The sequence below is a fragment of the Typopeltis vanoorti genome, chromosome 2 (genome assembly GCF_054136105.1).
Source record: "Typopeltis vanoorti isolate ZY-2024b chromosome 2, IOZ_Tvanoo_1.0, whole genome shotgun sequence".
NCBI classification, from domain to species: Eukaryota; Metazoa; Arthropoda; class Arachnida; order Uropygi; family Thelyphonidae; genus Typopeltis; species Typopeltis vanoorti.
Genome location: NC_143550.1, coordinates 6840180 through 6864729, shown reverse-complemented (window position 1 = coordinate 6864729; position 24550 = coordinate 6840180). Strand labels below are relative to the sequence as shown.

The 24550-nt window shown below is 36.3% G+C and overlaps 1 protein-coding gene across 4 annotated transcripts in view; it reads right to left on the bottom strand.

Annotated features, from left to right (window-relative positions):
• Ent2 (Equilibrative nucleoside transporter 2) overlaps nucleotides 1-24550 on the bottom strand; it is a 419356-nt gene that overhangs the window by 120829 nt on the left and 273977 nt on the right. For all 4 annotated transcript variants that reach the window (XM_090410153.1, XM_090410162.1, XM_090410178.1 and 1 more), the window contains one exon: nucleotides 15122-15170. In XM_090410153.1, coding sequence (XP_090266279.1) covers nucleotides 15122-15170 — 49 coding nt within the window. The remainder of the gene's footprint in view (nucleotides 1-15121; nucleotides 15171-24550) is intronic.

Here is a 24550-nt window from a genome sequence, read left to right as displayed (position 1 = left end):
TAGTTGATAAGAATCTCACAGGCTTCCTTAAATTTGCGTTCATACCATGTTTTGGTGTGATGTAAACAACTGGTGCTTTTCCAGTCAATTCTATGTAAAGTGTTTAGGGCATGATCAGAAAGGCCAGCTTCACCACAGTTATTATATATTTAATGTGTCGTTTATGTTCCTTTTGTCTGATAGGAATTGTGCATCCTGTTTCCTCTATATATGTATGGTATACTCCAGGGTGGGCCAGCACAGGGAGTGGGTCTTTGGATGAGTTGAGTAAACTTTTTAATTTTGCAGGAGGTTTAAAGATGGCTCCATGGAGATCTAGTGTTAACAATAATAATAATTCCAGAGGTCTTGTAAACAGGCTTAGATATTGACATCATTCATTTCTTTTTTTACAGTATTACAACACAAAAACAATAAATCATAAAAAGATATTTATTAACCAGCTTATGTTTCACTATATTTCAAACTAGTATCCTCAGAGCATAACTACTACACACAGCAACAAGTGAAACAGTTGAAATTATAACAAATTCTAGTCCTAATTTGGTACAATCTAATATTATAGTTTGTTGAAGTTGATCTTAAGAAAACTGCCTCCAAAACTTTTGGCAGATTAATGCAGCTATTTAAACGAGTGGATAGGCTTATGTGTTTGTCACACATGTTGAATTGGATTTAAACGGTATTGATGCGAACACAGATTGATAAGAAAATAACTATTTATTAATTTAAAAGCTAATATTTTGCTGGTATTATATCTAGCATCTTCCGAGCACACAAACAAAGTTTGTTACAAATGCAAGACACCCACAATCAAGCAATAATGCAGCTATATTTGTAGAAGTTAGGAGAGTGCTTCATAGCCACTGTGATTAAAAATCTCTCTCTCTCTCATTCTTATCTGTAACAATTTCTATATAGCATACTGGTTTTCTTTCATCCAACCCTGTATGAAGATGTGTCCAATGCATGGTCTGCTAGTTCCAACTTGCCATAATGATGGTAGCGAATGTATTCATGTTCTCCAAGGTGAATGTTAACAGATCTTACTTGTTCATTAGAGTGCCCCTCATTTTTGAAGATAAGATTTTTCTACAAGGCACCCTTTCGTTTTGTTCTAGATAATAAGTTAAAAAAAACAGTGTCTGCAGTCCACATACTCTCTCTGTCCGTATAATCTATCAGGTCATCCCAAAAGTAATGTCGTTTTTAGCATTAAGTTTTGAAAGGATATAAAAGATAAATCACTTGCTAATTTAATGAAGTATATAGTCTCCATTGGTGTGGGGGTGTTTAAGGGTCAAAGCTGTATAACTGAGAGGAGACCTCCACATAGCCTTTAAAGGAATGCGGAGAACCGACCAGGCCTTCTGACCTAATGTCCAATCCTCACCTTCTCGTGGTGCACCCTGTTGGGTATCTACTTTAATACTGAACGAACGAGGATGGGCTGGCAATTTGGGATTTAGCCGACCAAATTGTATTCTTATTGGTTAAACCAAAATAAAAAATGATGGTACAACATGACAAAATTTCATGCCGGCTGAGGTGTCGCCCGGTTAAACAAGGCCCCCGTTGTTTTTGCCAGGGAACCAGGGCGAACAGCGAAAAGTCAGCTACTGGAACAAATCTGAAAACAAACCCCAACTCAACATCACCAGAGTTAAAGATCGGTACTATCAACGTAAGAAGCCTGAATGGCAAAGAAATGGAGCTAGCTGAAGAATTAGATAAGTACCAGATCGACATAATAGGGGTGACTGAAACAAAAAAGACCAAAACTGGTGAGATCTTTCTGAGCAATAAATACAAAATGTTATATTCAGGCAATGACAATCATGGAAAAGAAGGAGTAGCCATAGTATTCAACACAAAATACGAGGCTAATCTTCTTGAATGGCAGTCAGTCTCAAGTAGAGTAATGTGGGCAAATATGAGAATGGGGAACTGGACAATGAGACTTATTTGTGCCTATGGTCCCACAGAAGGTTCTACTATGGTAGAAGTGGAGGAATTTTTTAACACTTTAGAAAAAGTAACTGACACAATGAAAAAGGAAAAGTTGGTCCTTGTTGGGGATCTAAATAGCAGAGCAGGAAATGATTGTGAGACATACAAAAATATTTTGGGAAAATTTGGAGAAAAGAGTAAAACTAATAATAATGGCAAATATCTGTTGCATTTCTGCTCAGGACATGGACTGGTTATTACTAACACCATGTTCCAACATAAAAATGTGCACAAATTCACATGGAGAGAAGAGGCTAGGAATAAGAAAAGTCTCATTGACTATGCTATTGTTGATAGTGATGTTTTCTCCCTGGTGCAGGACACCAGAGTGTACAGAGGATTTGAAATTGGAAGTGATCACTATTTAGTCTTGAGCAGGATAAAATTGAATTTCATATTGAAAAGAATAACATGCAAGAAAGTTTTAAAGCGAATAAAAGTTGAGCAGCTCTCAGATGTGAACTGTAGACTAAAATACAGAAAGATTATTGAAAAGAAAATGAAAGAGTTTGAGAACAGGAATCAAACCTTGGAGATTCAGTGGCAAACTCTGAAGAAAACATTGATTGATTCTGCCAGAGAGGCATGTGGTGAGGTTGGGTGCAAGGATAAAAAAATCAGAACTCCTTGGTGGACACAGGAAGTTAAAGAGGCAGTGAAGAAAAAGAAGAAAGCATATCAAAAGTTCCTGGCAAATAAGTCAGCTTTTACTCTTACAGAATACAGAGACAAATGTAAGAAAGCTAAACACTGTGTAAAACTAGCTAAACAAAAGTCATGGGAGGACTTTGGCAAGAATATAGAAAATAAATATCAAGAAGGTGGCAAAATATTCTGGAGGTTGTTGAAGAAGCTTAAGAATGGAGGAAAGAGTGCTGTAAAAGGAGTTAGAGATGATAAAGGTGACATGAAAACAGGAGAAAAAGATATCCTTGAAGTATGGAGTAATTACTTTGAAAAACTGCTAAATGAAACAAGCAGTGATGACAGCACAGTGATAAAAAACACTGACCAGGCATGCAGTCAGGAATACATATCCATATTTGAAGTAGAAAAAGCCATCATAGGCTTGAAATGTGGAAAGGCAGCAGGAGTAGATGATATTCGACCAGAAATGCTGAAGTATGGTGGTATAAAAGTCTTACAGTGGGTGCACTGCATAGTTCAGAAAGCCTGGACAGAGGGACGAATTCCCGATGATTGGAGTAGAGCTCTCATAGAACCCATATATAAAAATGGAAATAAAACTGAATGTGAGAATTACAGAGGTATTTCCCTACTGAGTGTTCCTGGCAAGATCTATGCAAGTATACTTGAGAAACGGTTGAGAAGAATTGTGGAAGAAAAGCTTGGTGAAGAACAAGCTGGATTCAGGCCAAATAGAGGCTGTCAGGACCAGATCTTCACTTTACGACAAATAGTCGAGAAAGCATGGGAATATAACAAAGATCTGTATTTAAGTTTTGTCGATTTGGAAAAGGCATATGACAAGGTGCCAAGAGAGAAGCTATTCAATACACTGCAGTTATATGGTGTCAATGGGGCATTATATCAAGCAATACTTAGTCTTTATTTGAGTTGTAAGTCAGCAGTTAGAATTGAAGGAAGTACAGGAAGATGGTTTAATGTTAAATCTGGTGTGAGACAAGGATGTACATTATCCCCTCTGTTATTCATTATCTATATGGATCACATTATGAAGGAAAGTGGTATTAAACCTGATATCAAAATTGGAGATGTTAATGTCAGCTCTTTGCTTTATGCGGATGATGTTATACTTCTAAATAAATCCGCTACAAGTCTTCAAGATTCTCTGACTAAATTGAATAACTGTTGTAATAGATATGGTATGAAGGTCAGCAATAAAAAGACAAAAACAATGAAAATAGGCAGAATCATTGAAAATGTCAACTGTGTTGTGAATGGAGAACCTGTGGAACAAGTAAAACATTTCAGCTACTTAGGCACGATTTTTACTGAAGATGGTAAATTAAATATAGAAATAGACAACAGAATCAGCAAAGCTGGTATCGTGGGAAGTCAATTGAATAAATTCATATGGAATAAGAGAGAAATTAGTCGGAACACTAAATTAGCTGTATACAAGACAGTGTTCAAACCAGTTTTAACTTATGGATCTGAGAGTTGGGTCAGAAATAAAACACTTGATCAAAGACTAGACACCGCAGATATGAGAGTCCTGAGAAAGATTAGAGGCGTGAACAGATGGCATCAATGGCAATATCATATTAAAAATGAGGATATTAGGAAAGAACTTGACATTGTCAGCATCCAGGAATGCGTTAGCAGAGCTAATCTCAGGTGGTATGGTCACTTAAATAGAATGGGAGAGGAAAGATTAGCAAAACAAGTGTTCTCTGCCAGATTGGCAGGAAAATGACCCAGAGGAAGATCAAGATTTAGGTGGATTGATACGGTACAAAGTGCCTTAGACGATAGAAATATAAGATCTGATAATGTTGGAGTCTTGACAAGTAACAGACTGATTTGGAGGAAAATTGGAGATAGGAAGTTAGTAATGATGTAATTTTTTCATGTAGTACTGTCATATCCTGTACATCCCTTGAGGGTACATGGCAGGAATTTGATGATGATGATAGTCTCCATTTGAATCAATAATGCTCTTCCAACATCGTGAAAGCTTCATAATGGCATTTCTATAGAATTCAGGAGGTCTTGAGTAAAGAAGTCGCAAATGCTCAATTTCAGTGCCTCTAATGTATCGTATTGTTTTTCATTAATAAAATTTTGCTAACTTTTAAATAAGTGGCAATCTGAAGGTGTAAGATTAGGAGAATATGGAGAATACCGAGTTCCTCTATCCTGGTACAGGTGATACTTGCACTATGAGGGAATGTGTTATCATGGTGAAAAACAATATCCTTTCGAATGACCAGAGAACACCTCTTTTCTTTCAGTTTTTTTCATTCAATCGAGTTGTTCACAGTATACTTTAGCTGTAATTGTTTGGTTTTGTGGCAAGAGGTCAAAGTGTATAATACCAGCCCTGTCCTACCAAAAGCTTAACAAAACCTTCTGATGGTGAAGGTTTTGGTTTGGTGCGAGTATAAAAGGTTTAGCCTGTTCCTCTGAATGAATCTACTGTCTTTAGTGCTTATAAAGTATCCACTATTCATCACCGGTGACTACATGACTCAAAAATGGAGACTGAATCTCTTGAAGAATGAAGAGCAGTGCAGATGTCGACAAGCTCTCTTTGATCGTTGTTCGTCAGTTTTTTTTTCTTTTTTTTTTTATGTTGGGCCCATATACGAAAGGTTGGCTGTTCAACCTATAGTACTTTAGTACCATATATGGGTAGCGGGATGGGAGAGGAGGAACTTGCTAACATTAGATTTAAAAGCCTGTATATGGTATTCCTTGGGAAATACATCAGTGGGATGATTGTTCCACAGTACAGCAGTAGCAGGTATGAAGGAGGAGGAAAAGAAACTTGTTCTGTGGGTTTCGAGGTGTACTGTGAAGGGGTGTTGGGAGGTGGCTGCACGTGTTCCAATGGGTTTAGTAGAGAGTGGGGGAATTATTGATGTTGTTTCAGATGAGCATTTTCCATGAAAATATTTGTAGAATATACAAATGGCAGAGACTAAGCGTCTATTTGAGAGTGGGGGAGTGAGTTAGTAAGAGATGGATCAATTATCAGTCTAATTGCTCTCCTCTGTATTGAGTCGAGCATTTTGAGGAAGCTTTTAGGAACCCCACTGCAAATGTGAGAACAGTATTCGATAGCTGGGCAGATTTGCGATATTGTATAGGATTAACAGTTGTTTTGAAATTAAGTAGCATCTTGAGTGAAATAGAAAGCCTAGTTTTTGGAAGTTGAGGATGCAATGGTTGTGATGTGTTTATGCCAGGAGAGGCCTGATGACATAGTAATTCTGAGAAGAGAGATTTCATCTTGTCTGGAAATTTGAGTGTTATCGAAAATAATACTAGGAGAAAAAGGTTCTTTTTTTGCGTGAAATAAGACAGAACTGGGTTTTACTAGCATTGAAGTTGACGAGGTTATCTGAACCCCATCAGAGGATGTTTTGGAGGTCTGATTTAAGGGAAGTTGTGGTTGATGTTCTGTGGGTTGAAGTGAGTTGTAGAGGGTGAGGTTTATCAAATGTAAGGGAGGAGTGTAATGTGCTGTCATCTGCAAAACTGTGTACTGAGTTGGAGGTCAACTGAAGTAGGTCATTGATGTAAAGAAGGAAGAGGGTCGGTGAGAGAACTGAACCTTGTGGGACCCCCGGCATTTGTTGGATAGTGGGAGGATAGGGAGCCATCTACCATCACACATAGTGTGCGTCCAGACAGGAAGTTGGCAATCATCTGCAGAAGTCCTGAGACAGTCCAAATGATGGGAGTTTGCTTAATAAGCCTTTATGCCAGACCCGGTCAAAGGCTTTAGAGATATCAAGTGCGACTACTTGGGATTTGCCAAATTTTTCCATGGCATATGTCCAGAGATGGGTGATATATGACAGCAGGTCACCTTTTGATCGGCATCGATGGAATCCATACTGGTGGTCGTTTAATAGCTGGGTGCCTTCAAGGTAGAGTAGGAGTTGAGAATTAATGGTTTTCTCCATCTCACTTTAGATAGGATTAAGGTGAGTGAGATAGGGTGGTAGTTAGATGGCAGCGATTTGTCACCCTTTTGGGAATGGGTTGAATATAGACCAATTTCCAAGCTTTGGGATATATACCGGTGGAGTAGGAGAGTGTGTATAGATGGCATAGGATAGGAGTCAGTTCTGCTGCAAGACTTTCAGGACAATTGGAGGAATGCCATCAGGGCCAGGGGCATTTTTTGTGTCTAATTTTGACAACAGGCTTATGATCTCTTTCTGGCAAAAGGATACAGGGGGGCATTGTGTGTTGGGCAGTTGGAATGACTGGGGGACATTTGCCATTGTAGGTTATGCGTGCATTGGAGGCAAAGTGTGAAGCCAGGAGATTAGCTTTTTTTTGTGGGTGATGTTGTAATTGAGCCATTTGGGGTATGATAGCGAGGGGGGGGGGTAGTGTAGGTCAAAAGTTGCAACCAATTGCTTTGGCGAGAGACCAAAAGGCAAGGCTGCCGCTAGGACAGGCTGCAAGCTTCCTGCTTTTTGCCCGTTCAAATTCTGTTTAGGAATCATTGATACTTTTTTTGCATGTGTTTCGAGCTTCAGTATAGGTACTGAAGGAGGTTGGTGTTCTTAATTTGAACCAGTTGTGGTATGCCTGATTTTTCGTTTGCACAGCGTTGGCACATTTTTTGGAGAACCAGTGTTTGGATAGGGGACGGCAGTTCAGAGTGGTGTGGGGAATGTATGTTATCATGCCAGTGAGGATTATTTTGGTGATGTGTTTGGTGCATATGTTAGGATTGGAAGACTGCAAACAGTAGTCCAACCATGGGAATGAAGTATAGTAATCTCGGAGGCTGTCCCGTTTAGCACTGTTGTAATGCCAGACTACCCTTGTGCAGGTGTGACTGTGCGAGCGTTGTTGCATTGGGCAGGAGATGAGCACTAGGTTGTGGTCAGAATTACCCAGGGGGCTCAGTGCATTCACTGTATATTTGGAAGGATTGTTTGTAAGGAAGAGGTCTAGGGTATTTAGGGAGTGATTTGGGTTATCTGGTCGGCTTGTGAACAATTTGTGTAAGGTCATTGGTGATGGCAAAGATTTCGGCATCTCTGCCTGCAAGATCTGTACAACTGGAAGAGGAAAGCCAGTTGGTGTTATGACATCAAAATCACCTAGGAGGATGATTTTACTATTAGGATAGTGGGACTGGAGGAAATCAACTTTGGAGGAGAGGAAGTTAAAGAGCTCGGAGTGGTTGGTGGCATTGGGAGAGCGATAGAGACAGCAGCTGAATATGACTGAGTGGGGGAGAGATATTTTTAGCCAAAGAAGGTCAAAGTTGGGCGATTCAAGGTTAGGTGCTCTCTGGCAGGGTATGTCAGAGCAGATATATGCACACACACCACCCTTGGGTCGAAAGGAATTAAATAGTGAATAGTTTGGATGGTTGAGATGGATGGTGCAGGGGGGGAAGGTGAAATTTGTGTTTCTGTTAAGAAGAGTAGGTGGGGTTTGGTTGACTGCAGATGATAGTGAACACTATTAAGGTTGGAGTTGAGCCCATGGATGTTGGTGTAGTGGATATGCAAGGGTCTGTGGGGAATGGCTTTGACCGCTGGGGTCTTGCATGTGTCCTATGCAGTACCTGCATACTGGTCTCCTTGGTGGCTGCTAGTGGCATCACGTGGTTTTTGCACTAGTTTGGTTTGTTTAGGGTCTATGGTCCAGTTGTTGTCTCCATTCTGGCGTTTTTCTTCTAGCTGTTTGATCAGTTAGCGTCTTTGTTCCCTTTGTTGAAAGGTTAAGTCAGGTCGAGCACGTACACGCGATTGGGGGCTACTGTCCTATAGCTTGCTATTTTATCGGCGGTATTAATTTGGAAGTGTTTGTCGGTGTATCACAGATCACTTTGACGAGACGTGGGTAGTTCGTTCCGTCCTTTCTTCTGTTTACGGGACCAAATCAATAACATTTGATGATGTTTCCAGGATCGAAGTTGCATTCGTCTGCTAGTTTGCTAACTTCTTCATTTAGAGATTTACCGTTTACCTCCGGGAAGTTCAAAATAACGGCATCGAGTCTCCTGTTTTCGGCCTCAAGCGACGAGTGTACCATTGATACGATTAAATCACGGAGTTCGTTAGCAGGTACAGATGCACTTGTGATCGGCCGCTGATCATCGAATATCTCGAGCTTTGTTTCCAACTTTCAGATTTTGGACGAGAAAGTATTGATCATGTTACTGAGGTGTTGTTCGAGATCTTCGGCTCGTTTGCCTATGTTTAGCAGCTGTTTAACGGAGGGGAGGCATATCGAACAGAAAAAAGGCTGGTTCAGTTCGATAAGTAACTTGAGCACTGAAGCCTCTACTTTCACGCAGGAAGTATGTAGCCAGTTGCGGCAGAAGTCGCACGATATCCTTTTTTTCCTTTCGGTAATTTCGGTTTCGTAATTGCAGCACTTCATATTGTTTTTCAGTTTGTTGGCTATCGGCTGCACTATGCTGATGGGACTCGAAGTAATCTTTCGTTGCTGGCACCATCTTTATTTCGCATGGTTGGCATATTGGGCGCTTTCACGTAGCTGTTTTTTTGATTGAATAATAAATAATATGAAGTACTATGGGTACTTACGAGTTGTGTAGAAGTAGCTGGCTCCTTGGTACCCTCTGTATTCCGTTTACTGGTTGTTTTGCACACAAGAGATACTTGCAATTGCGATAAAACTCGGGAGCACAAGTTTAACGACAAGTTCATGAAACCAACTTGACAAGCTCAGACACTATTCCAAGTTCTTGCAAATGGCTATGGATGGTCGATGATGATGAATTAAGATCTTTTGCTAAATCTTCAACAGTTGCATTGCATTTCTTGCAATAGCGGCTTCCAGCATATCATTATTGAGAGAGACAAGGCACCCAGAGCGAGGGGGAGGGGAGGAGTCTTTTCTAGTCTTTTAAGAGGTCATAGATGATTTTCCCGTGATCTCTTAGTACACCGGCCAACTCACCTTCAATAACAATACCATAATCTTAAATAAAAGGGACTGTTTTCTCACTTACAATTACAAAAACTCTTATAAAGGATATTTGTGACTTAAATGGAATTCAAATCCAGGTCTTTCCAAACAGAGAACATTTGTCATGAATGCTGCACTAAGACATGCTTCTGAAAAAAAGAGTAAAATAAATATTATAAAAATGGTGTAGATGACAGAAAACTGGAAGTTAGGCATATTACGGGAATGCAAATAATTAGTTTAAAAAGTTATCCCATTAACTATACAACAACAGAATTGCACTGAAAAATCAACAAGGACTACATTCAAGAATAAATTTCAGCAGTGCAAGTATAAAAAGTCACTAGAAAGCTGTACAGGTATCCCTCGATTAACGTGGCTAATTAATCCCTCGATGTCATCACATATATCGAAATTGCGTTAATCAAATCTAATAATCAATGGCAAAAAGTACAATTCGTCCCTGATCGATTACTGTACTAATAGTTCGTTTTATATGGTACTCTTTTAGGAAAGATAAAAAATGAATGCAAAGTAAATGTTTAATAAATACTTGTACCTACATTAGTTACTGTAATTTTTTTTTAATCAAAAAAAAAAAAAGAAAAAAAGAAGTTATAAAGATTCGTTTGAACAGTTTTAGTTTTTTTCTTATCGCCATAAATTCTACAATAACAAGCAAAATGACTCTCCAGACCTTGGCAAACAAGCATTCTTCGTTTAACATCTGGATCCATATCATTTACTTGCTGCTTAAGCAATTCTAAACTGTGAAATATTCCACCCAGTTCTTTGACTGTTATTTGCTTTGGAACCTTATCTTCACATTCCATTTGTTCGTTGTCTTCATATGTGCGTTTTTCAATTTCAAGAAGATCACTGTCACTGAAATCTTTTGAATTTGAATCCAATAACATCTTCTGCATCAACACCATCAAAACCGAGGTCTTCACCAATTGCAATGATTCTTTGACCACGTTGTTCACAGGATTTTGAAAACAACCTAAGTCATTAGGGCATTCTGGCAGAAGGTTTTTCCAAACAGCTTTCACGCAACTAGAAGACACTTGCTTCCACAAGTCATAAATGTTCTGAATTGCATGTTTAATGCTAAATTTTTTCCAAAATTCGTGGAGCATAATCGCGTTTTCTCCTGTTGTTGTTTCTACTGCCTTTGAGAATGTCTTTTTAAGAAAATTGCAAGTTGCAACTTGCAATTTTCGAAAGTTGCAACGACGCCTATGTCCATGGGTTGTAGCAATGATGTTGTACTTGGTGGGAAAAATAAAACTTTCACATTCTCACACAGATCATTAAGAGAATTTGGATGACCAGGTGCGTTGTCTAAAAGCAAAAGAGCTTTGAAAGCTATCTCTCTTGCAATAAGTTTCAATTGCCGGGCAAAAATAAGACTTAAACCAATCTTCGAATAGACTTTGGTTAACCCAAGTCTTCTGATTCACCCGCCAAATTACAGGTAAAGAGTTCCTGTTACATCCTTTTAAAGCCCTTGGGTTCTGAGTTCGATAGACAAGCAGTGGCTTCAATTTAAAATCTCCATTAGCATTCCCTCCAAGCATAACAGATAAGCGATCTTTTGATACTTTATAGCCAGGCTGCGCTGCTTCTTTTTTTTGATATAAAAGTTCTAGATGGCATTTTTTTCCCAATAGAGTCCAGTTTCATCTACATTGAAAATTTGGTGGTAATCGAAATCATTTTCTTCGATAATTTTCTGCAGCTCAGCAGGAAATGTGGATGCAGCATCTTCATCAACACCTGCAGCTTCACCTGCTATTTTCACATTCTTTATTCCAGCCCTAAAAATTTTCAAGCCGGCCTTTGCTATCTGCAAATTTTGAATTGTCTTCTTTATATATAGTCTCTTTAAGTTTTTTGAAAGATTTTTTTAGTTTCTTGAAAACAGGCTTAGAGCTTTGGCCGTGATATTATAGGCACTAATTGGAATTCTCTTTTGATTGCAGTCTTCCAGCCAAATAATCAACAGATCTTCCATTTCAACCATTATAGCACTCCAGATACGTGTGCATTGCATACTTGCAGATGTAGATGCCATTTTACCTTGCTCACAATGCTCATCAGCTTTGGATAAAATAGTCCGTGTTGTAGACTCGTTAAAACCAAATTCGCATCCGATCTTACTTTTACTTTCACCATGTTTAAATCTTTTAATTATATCAAGTTTGGTATCTAAGGTACCTTCCTCTTCTTTTTTTTTCACTTAATGACCTGGTTGTGGGATTGCTCTTATTCTTCGACATGATCAATGGGCTGTAAAATTTATGAAGAACGTAATTTGTAAATATGTACAACAGAACAACTGGAGTTTGTAATGCACCCACTCTTAATGCTAGCAGCGAAGTAACTGGCTGGCACTCAGCCTCGTGGCATGATTTTCATGATTTTCATCCATTGTTGTTTCAACTGCCTTTGAGAATGTCTTTTTAAGAAAATAGGCTTTGAAAGTTGTAATGACTTCCATGTCCATAGGTTGTAACAATGATATTGTATTTGGTGGGAAAAATAAAACTTTCACATTCCCACACAAATCATTAAGAGAATTTGGATGACCACAAGGCTAGCAGCCTCGTGGCGTGAGCATGATTTTGTGTGGTAAATTTAAAGGCGCGTTAATCAAAACTATTGCCACGTATATCAAGGGATTGCCGCAATAATCAAATCTGTGTTAAGCAAGGGATACTTGAACTGCAAAAATGCACTCAAATTTTTGATGAGCAGAGTAGATAATTCTAATAAAAAGTCAATACTTAATGATTACATATTGGAATATAGTTATAAGAGAACAAGTATTGTACGTAAGCAAAGTTCTCACCATGATAATTTTAAACTAAAGAGAAGCTATGGTTAAAGTATGAACAGATTCTTATCTACAATGAATGAAATGCAAAAATTTGAAAAGGTGCTCTTTTTGTTTATTATTATTAAATGTCATTTTATTATTATCATTTTTAAATCCTACCCACAAATGGCCATAAATTTATACATTTGTGCCATAAATGGATGGGTTAAGAGTTAGATAATCTAGAAAACCAGCTATAGTGACTAAACATGAAACTTTGTCAAGCTACTTCAAATGAAATTCATTTATCATTCACAAATATCCATCCATGTCTGCTGTTGAGTGCAAGGATTTTTGTGAATGTCTAAGTGGTAGATGAACGTTCAGTTCTAATAGCAAAAATCTGGTCTTTATGCAGAAGATGTTCGTGAAAGTCTGTAGAAGGAATTTAATAAATGTACTAATAAAAAGATGAATGCATGTCTCTTAAGTACAGTTGACTCTCATTATATCAAATTCACAAGAACAATTTGTTATAGTGAACAGCAAGACTTTTCAGTAGTGTGTTATAGTAGCATCTACTATAAGCAGAGGTAACTGTAGTATAATATTAATGCTAGACTTAGCGAATATTCAATATTCTGCTGTTTAAGTTACAGAGATAGTTATTTTATTTTATGCTTCTGTGCTTGGTAATATCATCAGGAACCTTTTTTTTAAAACTATCATACATTTTTCTTTTAGTGAGATGCACATTGTTATCTTACTCAGAGCATACATTTCCATGTTCTGTATTAGTTTGATGATATTATCATGACTATTTCTATTTTTTGCACAAACTTTCATAACAAATGTATGTATGTTTGTATATATAAATGCACATTGTATTAAAAATGATGCTAGTTCATGTTTACTAAGTGTTTTTTTTTTTTTTAACATGAGACTAATCTACAGAAAGTTGTTGCAATCCTACAGTATATTAGGAGTGGGCTATGAATTTTTTTTAAAATTTCCCTTTTTTAATTTTTGCTAATTTTATGTATTTTTTTACCACTTTTTTTTTAATCATTATTATTAGTTTTTGCCCTTTTCTTTGAATTTTCCCAAAGTATGTATATAAATGTATGGGATTTATACAACAGTTAAAGCAAGATAACAAGAAAGAAACTGCACAAAAATGGAGAGAACTCACTAGGGCTACTGATTAAATGGCCAATTCTTCTATTGTAATGAAGTCACAGCCAGCATGCTAGAGACTCAGCCAGTGTTTCTCAAACTTCAGATATCCGTGTACCACTTCTTAAATTTTCATTATTACCAAGTACCCCCTCATCAAATAATAAAATAAAGTATATTTCATTGTAAATGTCTATTTTATTTGAATTTATAAATTCATGTAAACAAAAAATATGATTTATTTTTAATAGAACAAAATTTGGAATAGGTTCCTCTTCATTTCCCATCCATGAAAACCCACATTTCAAGTAATTCATATGATACTTAACGAAGATTTTTCATCTTCTTCCTAGTTGGTTCTCTAGAGATGTCAGACAACACACCCTTATCAATTTCATTTGATCCAGATGCAATATCAACGTTTTCTTGTTGCTTACAGCTACTTGCATTTACTACATTGCTCTCTTCTGTGGGTTTTATAAAATCCAATCTTTAACCAATGATTCATACTTAAGAATTTGAAAGCTAAAAAAATTACCATATGTACTCGAATATAACTCTCACTTTTTTCCCAAAATTAAAGCTAAAAAATCGAGTTTCGGAAACTAAAGTTTTCAGAAAAAAAAACTGCAAATGGCGTAACTTAACCAAGAAGCTCCTGCTTGCAATCGCTACTCTAGGCATCGAGAACAGTTTCCTTGTGTGCATCGTTAAAGTCATCTACCCAAATAGCTTCATCTTCTTTCCCATTATTTCAAGCAAAAATTACCAGTAATTTACAAGACTTGAGATACGAAGAGCAGCTATGAAGAAGTGCATATGATTGGTGCGGTATTAACAAAAGATCGTGCGAACCAAATTTCAACAGTTGAGTTGAAATTAGTTAGTGCTGTTTTTATCCCAGTTGTCTCTAATTGTTCTTGCCTTTTAAGCGTTCAGATACATCATATTTAAGTATCTTACATATCAGTAGAGTTATCTTGTAAAGTGACCTCTTGAAAATAGGATAATTTGTTATATTTGTATGACTGGAACTGCAGTGCTGCAAAAGAAAAGGAAAAACATTATAATCGGCTTAGTCCACTGTTTCTCAAAGTGTGGTACGCGAAAGGTCTTCAGGGGTACTTGGCAATTTTCCGCCAAGTATTTGGTGGAAAATTATCCTATTTTCAAAAGGTCACTTTACAAGATAACTCTACTGATATGTAAGATACTTAAATATGATGTATCTGAACGCTTAAAAGGCAAGAAAAAATGAAGATGATATTTGCAATGAAAATAACATCAAGAACAAGGAATGTGATCTGCCAAATGGTTTGAATTTGACATTCGACTTTCATATAATTATAGATAACAAAATTACAATAATAAATTTGCAGTTTCTACAAGCTTCAGTTTAAAAATATAACTCATCCAATATATTACTACTGAAATTTAAGTTAAATAATACTAATTTGAGAAACTTTTAGCATCAAATTCAAGGGAACTTACCTGCTATTGCTAGGATGCTTATTAAAGAAGCTACTGTTCCACTAATATTCTGTAAATTAATGGAAAATTGCTTTCATTTTATAAAATGATTATTTTGTAAACTTCTAATAGTTCACAATGCAAGGATCAATTTCAATAGATTAATTTATTATTTATAGTTTACAGCAATACCAAAACTATCATTTTCAATCAGAAATTATTATTATTAAGAGAAACCCTTAAGGGAGTCAGGGACTTATCGAAAGGAGGTCACATACACTGTTTGGAAAGAAATCAATGGACACCACATGGGTAAGGTGCATTATGCCAAGTAACAAGTCATGTGCTTATAGCCAGTATTATAAATTGAAGGAATATGATGCTCCCAAGTCAGTGAAACTCTGTCTGGGTGAAATGTCTGAGTGAAGGGAACTGACGGAGTTTGAAAGACGTGTTGTGATATGAATTTGGCCAAGTGTTGACAAAGTGGGCCATCCAAGGTCAACAACCATACTGATATGGAAGAGCAGAGAGTGAACTGCAAGTGCTACCTGTAATGAACAAGTCACAGCACTCACTGAACATGACTGTAGGGTGCTACGAAGGATAATATGTAAAAACTGGCTGACACACTGAGTGCAGAGTTTCAGACATTGACTAGGCTGGGCAGCAGCATAAATCTGTACAAAAACATTCCGAACCAAGACTCACAACATGGGTTACAATGATAGGATTGCAATATTCAAGCTTCATATTTCTCAAACCAATATGCAGCGTCATCTTCAGTGGTGTAAAGAGAATGTACAGTGGAATGTGGAAACAGTGTTATGGAGTGATGTATCACGCTACACCCTTTACCGAGCAGATGGATGGATGTGGGGGTGGTGGATGCTCAGTAAACATCTCTTACCGGAGTGCAAAAACCCAACTATCAAATTTGGAGGTGGCGGTGTGATGTTATGGTCTTGTTTTTCCTGATTTAGATTTGGATCTCTGTTTGTTGGTGTGACAAACATTGAACTCCGAGAGGTATTTGAACCTTTTGGTCAATGCAATGGTTCCTACTTTGTAGTGTTTCTACAGAAATGACTATTGTCTCTTTCAGCAAGACTGTGTCATAAAGCTACTGCTGTAATTGCATGGTGTATGAACATCACCACAATTGACAGAGCCCTAATCTCAACCCGAATGAACATCTGTGGGATGAATGGAACCATCAGGTGAGGTCAAGGGATGTCTGCCCCACAACAGTCCAGGGCCTCATTACATACCTACAGGAAGAACAGTCCAAAATTCCCATTGATCACCATCATGCACATGTGGAAAATATGCTCCAAAGAACTGCTGCAGTCATCTCAGAGAAAGGAGGTCTTACATCTTATTAAGGTGTAAGCCATGGCTGTTTGTTCCTCAGACTATGGTGTCCATTAACTTCATTCCAAACAGTGTATTATCTATACCAGCAGTCATACCTGTTCTTGAAGTCATTCACTACTTACACATACAACATTCAGTATTCATCCCTTCCAATCAGGTACAACTCTATAAGAGAAAACTGTAGCTATCACTCTCACTGCTTGATGGCATTCATTCTCAACTCCCAAGGACGTCCTCTTGTCCTTTCCTCATCCTCGATAAAATGAAAAATTTACAAACTTCTGAAAATAACCATTTCAGAAGTTTGTAAATCTCAATCATATCACCCCTCTTTCTCCTGTTAGCTAATATCTGCAGACTATATATTTCTTAGTCTGTTTTATCCAGTATTCCACAATTCTGATATCATTTTTAACAAACTCCATTGCACTCTCTCTCCAATGTATCAGAATCAAGGTGGAAACCAATAGACTAAACCTGTGCACCCAAGCAAGGTCTTGTAAAGAAGCAAAATGACTTCCTTATCTTTACACATCAAGGTTTGTTTTAACATTGCAATTATTCTGAGTTGTTTCTGTAATCTTTGCTATATGGTCTTTGAACTTCAACTTCAATCTATTAAAACACCACGATCCCTAGCCTAATCAAGTTTCTTCTATTTCTTATAACATAATCTTCTTCTTCCTAACATGGAATATAGGCCATGTGGCCTGTTCCGGTCTCATGCCATCTATTTCTTGGTCTTCCGATTCTTCTTTTTCCACTTATTTTGTATCTGTATAATATTTTTGGTAGTCTTCTGTTGTCCATTCGATTTAAATGTTCTAGCCATTTTTGTTTATACTGTCTTATGTAGTAATTAATTGGTTTGATTTTTAGGGATTGTAAGATTTCTTCATTTGTTTTGTGGTCCCACTTGGTATATCCAGCTGTTTTTCTGAGGAACTTCATTTATGCTGTTTGAATTCGTTTTTCATCTTTCCTTTTCATGGTCCATGTTTCGCTTCCGTATAGTAGAGTTGGTTTTGACAAGACGTTATATAGTCTGATTCTAGTGCGTTTTTGTACCAGGGATGGCTTAAATATACTGTTTATTATGCCATTTACTTTGACAAAGTTTGATATTTTAGTGTCTATGTCTTTTTCTTCTTCGTATGATAGATCACATCCCAAGTATCTGAAAGTGTTTACTTGTTCTAGTATTTTATTATCTATCACTATTTTACTTCTTATTGGGTTTTCTCCTTTGAATGCCATTATTTTTGTTTTTTCTTTGGATATTGTCATATTATATTGCTTTGAGATATCATTTAATGATTTTAATGATCTTTGTAAGTCATCTTCTGATGTAGCTAATACTATTTGATCATCTGCAAATAGTAGTGTATCTATCTTCATTTGCGGGGTCATTTGTATACCAAATGGGTTATGCTGTTTCCAGATTGTTAATATTTCATTTATATATATACTGAAAAGCAGAGGTATGAGGGTACATCTTTGTCGTACTCCTCTAGATATATCTTTCCATTCTGAGGTGTGTTCTAATTTAACTGCTATTTTATTTCCTGTATATATTTCTTGAATAGATTGTAAAAGTTGGTTTGGTATGTTTAAATTGGTTAATATTTTAAACAATTTTTGTCGACTAATTTTGTCAAAAGCTTTTTCATAATTAATAAACGCCACGTGTTTCTTTTTGAAATTCTCTTCTCTTTTCTATTAATAATTTTAAAGTAAAAGTTGTTTATAACATAATCTAATAACATAAATTTGTGTGAAAGAGAACCAGATGAACTATAGGTAAAGATTAAAGATATAATTAAAACAGAAGCAAAGAATAACATTCCAACAGTTTGTAAGAAGAAGCCCAAACGGCTATCAGAAGATGCTGTCAAATAGAAGACCAAAACAAGAGATCTTTTCAAAACGATCAGAGAACTAACAAGGAAGTTTAGTGCCAAGGTGACAATATTGAAAAGTAAACACAAAAGATATCTTACAGAAGCTGTAGACATCAAAGAAAGATGGAACACGTATACAGAAGCCCTTTACAGAAAGGACTCCAAAATTACTGAGAAATCTGAAGAGCAGGATTATACACAGGAGCAAGTACTGGAGAGTGAAGTGAGGTGAGCAATGCAAAAGCTATCTAGTAAGAAAGCACCAGGAGGAGATGGAATACCCATTGAGCTGCTCAAAGCCCTCGGAGAAGAGGCAGTTGAAATTTTAACAGCTCTATGTCAGCGAATTTGGATCACAACTACATGGCCTAAGGAATGAAAAAAATCAGTTTATATACCTTTATTGAAGAAAGGCAATGCAAGAGAGTGTGAAAATTACAGAACTATAGCACTGATTTCTCATGCAAGTAAAATCTTACTTAATATCGTTCAGAAAAGACTGCAACCATTCATGAAGAGAGAAATGCCAGATCAACAGGCAGGATTTCGAAAAGGCAGAGGAACAAGAGATCAAATCACCAGTGTGAAATGGATAATAGAAAGAACACAGGAATATCAAAAGAATGTCTACCTTTGTTTCCTTGACTATAGCAAGGCTTTTGAGTCTGTAGATTATGTGAAACTGTGGAATGTGTTAAGAACAATGGGAGTACCAGAGCATTTCATTATCCTTCTGAGGAATCTGTATTATGAACAAGAAGCAACTGTCCAAACAGATTTTGGAGAAACTGAGTATTTCACAATAGGTAAAGGGGTGCGACAAGGATGTATTTTATCTCTGTACCTGTTTAACTTGTACAGCAAATACATTTTAAGAATGGCAGGGCTGGAGGAGTCTTCAGTTGGAATTAAAATTGGTGGAAAAAATATTAATAATTTGAGGTATGCAGATGATACCACCTTGATAGCAGAATGCAAAGAAGATTTGGAGGAACTTATTATGAAAGTTAAAGAAGAAAGTGCTAGGTCTTGAACTTAACCTCAAAGAGACAAAAGTTATGACAATATATGAACTTAATGATTTTGAAGTAGATAGGGAGAAAATGGAAGCAGTTGAAAATTTTGTGCTCCTATAGGATCCCGATTTGATAAAGATGGTTATTGCACTGAAGAAGTTAGAAAATTATTACTCGAAAGAAAGCAATGAGAAATTTAAGCAAGATCTTTAAAGATAAAGATATTAGCCTTACAACAAAAATCAGAATCGTGAAAGCAATGATATTCCCTGTGGTACTGTATGGATGTGAAAGTTGGACCCTGAGAAAGAGCGAAAGAAAAGATAAGATGCATTTGAATTATGGGTTTGAAGATGCTTACTAAGCTTACTTATGTTTACTAGGGACTGCAAAGCAAATCAATAAATAAGTGATAGACAGAATAAAGTCAGTTTGTTCCCTCAAAGCTATGATCATCAAGCAAAAATTGTCATACTTCGGACATATTATGCGAGCAAATGACAGTCTGGAGAAGATGATGATGCTTGCTAAAGTTGATGGAAACAGGAGAAGAGGAAGACCAAGAATTAGGTGGGGTGGATGAAGTTAAAGAAGCAACTGGAGTGCACTTGGAAATTCTGAAAGACATGGTCAGGAACTGATCTGAATGGGGAATGTATGTTTATAGGATCACCAGGAGTCGAAAACGACTCGAAGGAACATAACGACAACAAAATGTATAAAGTGAATAATAATGGACCAAGGACTTATCCTTGTGGTACATCACAAGTTCCCTTAAATCTTACAGATACACATATCTACCATATGCCACTTTTTTGATATCTTTCAATCAGCTATCCTGTTATATACACAAAGTATTTTATAATTTAATTCCATAATCTCCAATTTATGCAACAGTATTCCATGCTACATTCTGTCAAAAGTCTTAGCAAATTCAAATGTATCATGGTATATCCATTCCCCTTGTCTAATCCAGTGGTAACATTTTATACAATGTGAGCAAGTTGTTAAAACATAATCTTCCCTTAATAAATCCGTACTGTTCATTGCGAAGTTGAGATTTTCGGTCAACCCATTTCTGAATGCGGACCCTGACCAACTTTTCCAAAATCTTCAACCACCACTCCTGAGATAATGACAGGTTGATGTTTGATACATCAGTCTTTGCACTCATCTTTGCAAAATGTGATTACCATACATTCTTTCCACTACTGTGGAGTATTTCCTGCTCTGAGACTCAAATTTCATGGCCTGTTAGAGGAACCACTAGTCCAGCTGAAGACTTTTACCATCTGTGCTGATATCCCTGAAGTCCCTATTGCTCAATTCTTATTCAATTTGTCTAATAGCCCTAATAAATATATCCAGTTTCTTCATTCAGTGAAGAGATAGCAATGAGCACAACGTTTTATTAAAAACAGTCATAATTTATAAGTATGAATCTTTTTGCAGCTGTTTCTCTGCACGTATTTTATTACTTTTGGTTTTGTGACTAAAAATAATCAGCACTTGTGATGTGGCCGATATTGATATTAATGTTAAAATGAATTGTAAAGTATTTTCAGATGAATTGTACTTTCTAGATCTGATAGTTGTAATAATTTCAATGTTCTTTATTGTAATTCACAATTGTTAAATATTGTGATATCTGTCATTCATTGTAAAGACATTCTCTTTTCACCAACAATGATCTCTTTTTGTTACTTCCTAACTTCTCGATTGCCATTTAGTTGAAGTGTGCATGCTCACTGAGGAGACTGATGGGTGATTTACAGGTGATACAGAGAACGTGTTCAGTATCTGGGTTATGGAGATAAATAAAAAATAGAGAGAGAATGGAAGTTCAAGAATGCAGACCAGTGAATTTTGTTCTAGGAAGTTTTTACACACACACACATACATCTTTATTTGCTTCACATAAATTGTTTGCTTTCTATACCCAATGACTCCATTATAGACAATTGTTACATGTGTTTTCTACAACTGAAAATCTGAAAGAGGATTTCAAGACAAATGTGTTTAGTTAGATATTTTTGGTGCTTTAATAAAACTGTTTTGTCCTCATGCATATAGCATGGGATATGTGGGAGTGGATGTGTTTTTCATTATGGTAGCCTCTAATTACAGAATAGGACTCTATTTAGTGATACAAAACAACTTGTTTTTCTTGCTTCTGCAGCATAGTGCCTGTTTGGGATAGAATGTTTTTCACATTATTAGGAAAATTTTCATTCCAGTCTTCAAAAAGAATAGACATAGTAAGTAAGTAAAAATTCATCTATTCCTGAATAAAATCATTTTATGAATTTTAAGAGGTGGTGTAAGATTCGATGAGGTGAAATTTTATTAAAAATTTCTGACATCGATTTTACAGAGGTCACAAAACATGTTAAAGAAACAAGATTGTACATTACTGTATATTAATGGTGAAATACTGATTGTAAACTTGTAAAGGTAACTGACTAAAGAATGAAATAAAATTGTCCATAAATTGTACAATATTGTAATGGTTAGAATTATACATTAAGTTGATCTAATACTAAGTTCTGAAGTGAAGTTGTCAGGGTGACAGAATGTAAAAGTATTTCTGTCCCAAGTTAAGAGGATTAGACAAGATTATGTTGGCTACTTGAAAGTGAACGAAAGTATTGAAGGTCATTCAGATGTGGAGATTTTGTCACCAAAACTGAAGGTCAAGACAACAGTGACATCAGTTATTTACAGAAGATTCGAGGGTCTCTGACCTTAAACCAAGGAACCTCGGAATCGTATAAAAGAGATCTTGAGAACCTTGTGAGGGGAGGGGGAATTTTTCGTCTTGCTGCAGTTCGTTGTCCCCGCTCGGACTTCCGTATTTCATTGGATCGTGACCACGAGGCATGGGGAAAACCAGGAGAGGCAGGTCATTCTACGGAGATGTATTTTCAGTAACGGAAAGTGTCACATATGACCAGATACACAGAATCTTTGGTAGATTCAGAACCGACGGTGAGCTATGCCACAATTCCCGGAAGAGGACTACACCAGGATGACCGAAGAAAAGCTGTTCAGCGAAGGATAGTACATAGGACAGCAGTCAACAGGACCGCCACAATTCTTCAAAGCTGGTAGGACTCTATATGTTTGTATGAATTTGTGGGTAGATTGTATTGTATTAACACTGTGGTAGTGATTAAGAATTGTAAATCTGCTGAACGTAACTTTGTTGAAATAGTTGTATAAGTCGCTATAAGAAATAATTGAGGCTGAAAATTAGTTAGTATATATATTGAGAAGAATGTTAGCCAAAGATATGGATTGTAACAGCCAGTAATTGCCTAGATTTTGTAGAGCAAGTTAATCAAGCATTGTGAATAGCTGGTCTAAATTGTAAGGTTATGATTTGAGTTTAAAATTAGGCATTAGAGAGAAATTGTTTAATTGTGTATCATATTGTAAAGTTGCCTAAGGTAAAATAAACATGTTTTGTTTGCTTAAAATTATCGCCTGATCTTTGACCAATGCAATGTCTCATAAAAACAACCGAACCTTTGTGTTAAAGTTAGAGGAATTGCCACGACCGACTATTTAAGGAATTATTTTAGAAACTGATATTTTCTATAAATGTTATAACTAAATCTTCTCTTGCTATAAATTAATTCAGGGTGGTGCAGTCGAAAAACAATATAAATTTTCCTTGAATTACATAGTGTGGGAGATAGTTAACTGTGAATTTCCTATTTCAGAGGCCTTTCACTAACAGCGCTAACACTTGTAGGAAGTATAAAGGATTACAAGCGGGGACTAAATTAATCGGCTTAAATTAGAACAAGGTAAAGAGCACTTATCAGAAAGATTTAGCAGAGTAGAAGTAAAGCAGACATAGGAAGGATAAAGACAAAAGAGAAAGAAATAATACAAAAGGCATGACATAGATACAGCAGAAAATAATTAGAATAAATAACAACAAAACCCTAAATTATAAATAATGAACATTATTTTACAGTGGACTGTGTCCATTGATTTCCAAGAAAATACTCAATATGTAAGATATTTATTATTGATAGATAGAAGGGATATTGACAAACAAATTAAAAAGTTATGTAATGAAAGTAGGATTCACAAACAGGTGGATAATTTCGAGGTTGACTGGAAATTATTTATGTATATATTACTATGAAGAAAGTGTATACTGATTAATGAATAAAAGTCTTAAAAAAATAAGTACCCACAATAAGCATGACAGATTGTACAAAATGATTTGCTGCTCCATCAAGTCATATGTATTCCTGCTCTGTCTAAATGAATCACCTGATCAACATTTTTAGTTTATTGGATTAGTCCCTCCCTGTAGTTATTTACTGATTCCCACTACTAAAAAAAAAAGAAGTTTATTTATTTTAATTATGGCCATTAAAAATGCACATATGCATGTCTATAGTAATAGATCACATTATTTGCTCCACCTAGCAACTTAAAGGACACACATAATATTGCAAATGTAAATTATTAATAATTGGTTTGCAGTACTGAAAGTACAGGAATCCATCGGTTGACACCTCACTTCCGTTCCTGAAGTAAACGGAACGGGCATAAACCGAATAGGCATAAAACGAATGAAATTTTAATGGGAGGTATAAATTTATGTTCCGCACAGTAAAAAAAATATGCACATGAAGTATGTGTAACATAATATTTAAAGCTTTGTTAAAATAAAATTATTAATAACGAAAACAAAAAATTATATACAAAAAATTTGAAACTTCGAAAGATATTACATATTTCTATGTTGAAGTTCCTAGTTTCGAATCACTGCAAAAAAAAAAAGTATCCAGTGTTAATTGCCTAGATTTCCTTTTTCTTCCTTTAAGGAGTTCAGTGTAAGGTCGAATAGATGCAATTACACACTTTTTTACGTTCGCACTCCGTTCCCAATCATGATCCATTTCGCAGAGTTCATCAGTCAATGTCTCTATGCTTGCAAGGATACGCTGTTAATCGGCCGTTTTTATATCTCTCAGAGAACCTTCTTCATTTTCTTTCTCCTCCTTTGGATGTTGACTTAATTGTTCAGCTAATTCTTTTAAGTCTTCATTGGAAAGCAGTTTATCATGGCTCTCTAAGACTTCTGTCACATCTTCAGCTGTAATATTTCCAATCCCACCTCTCGCGCAAGC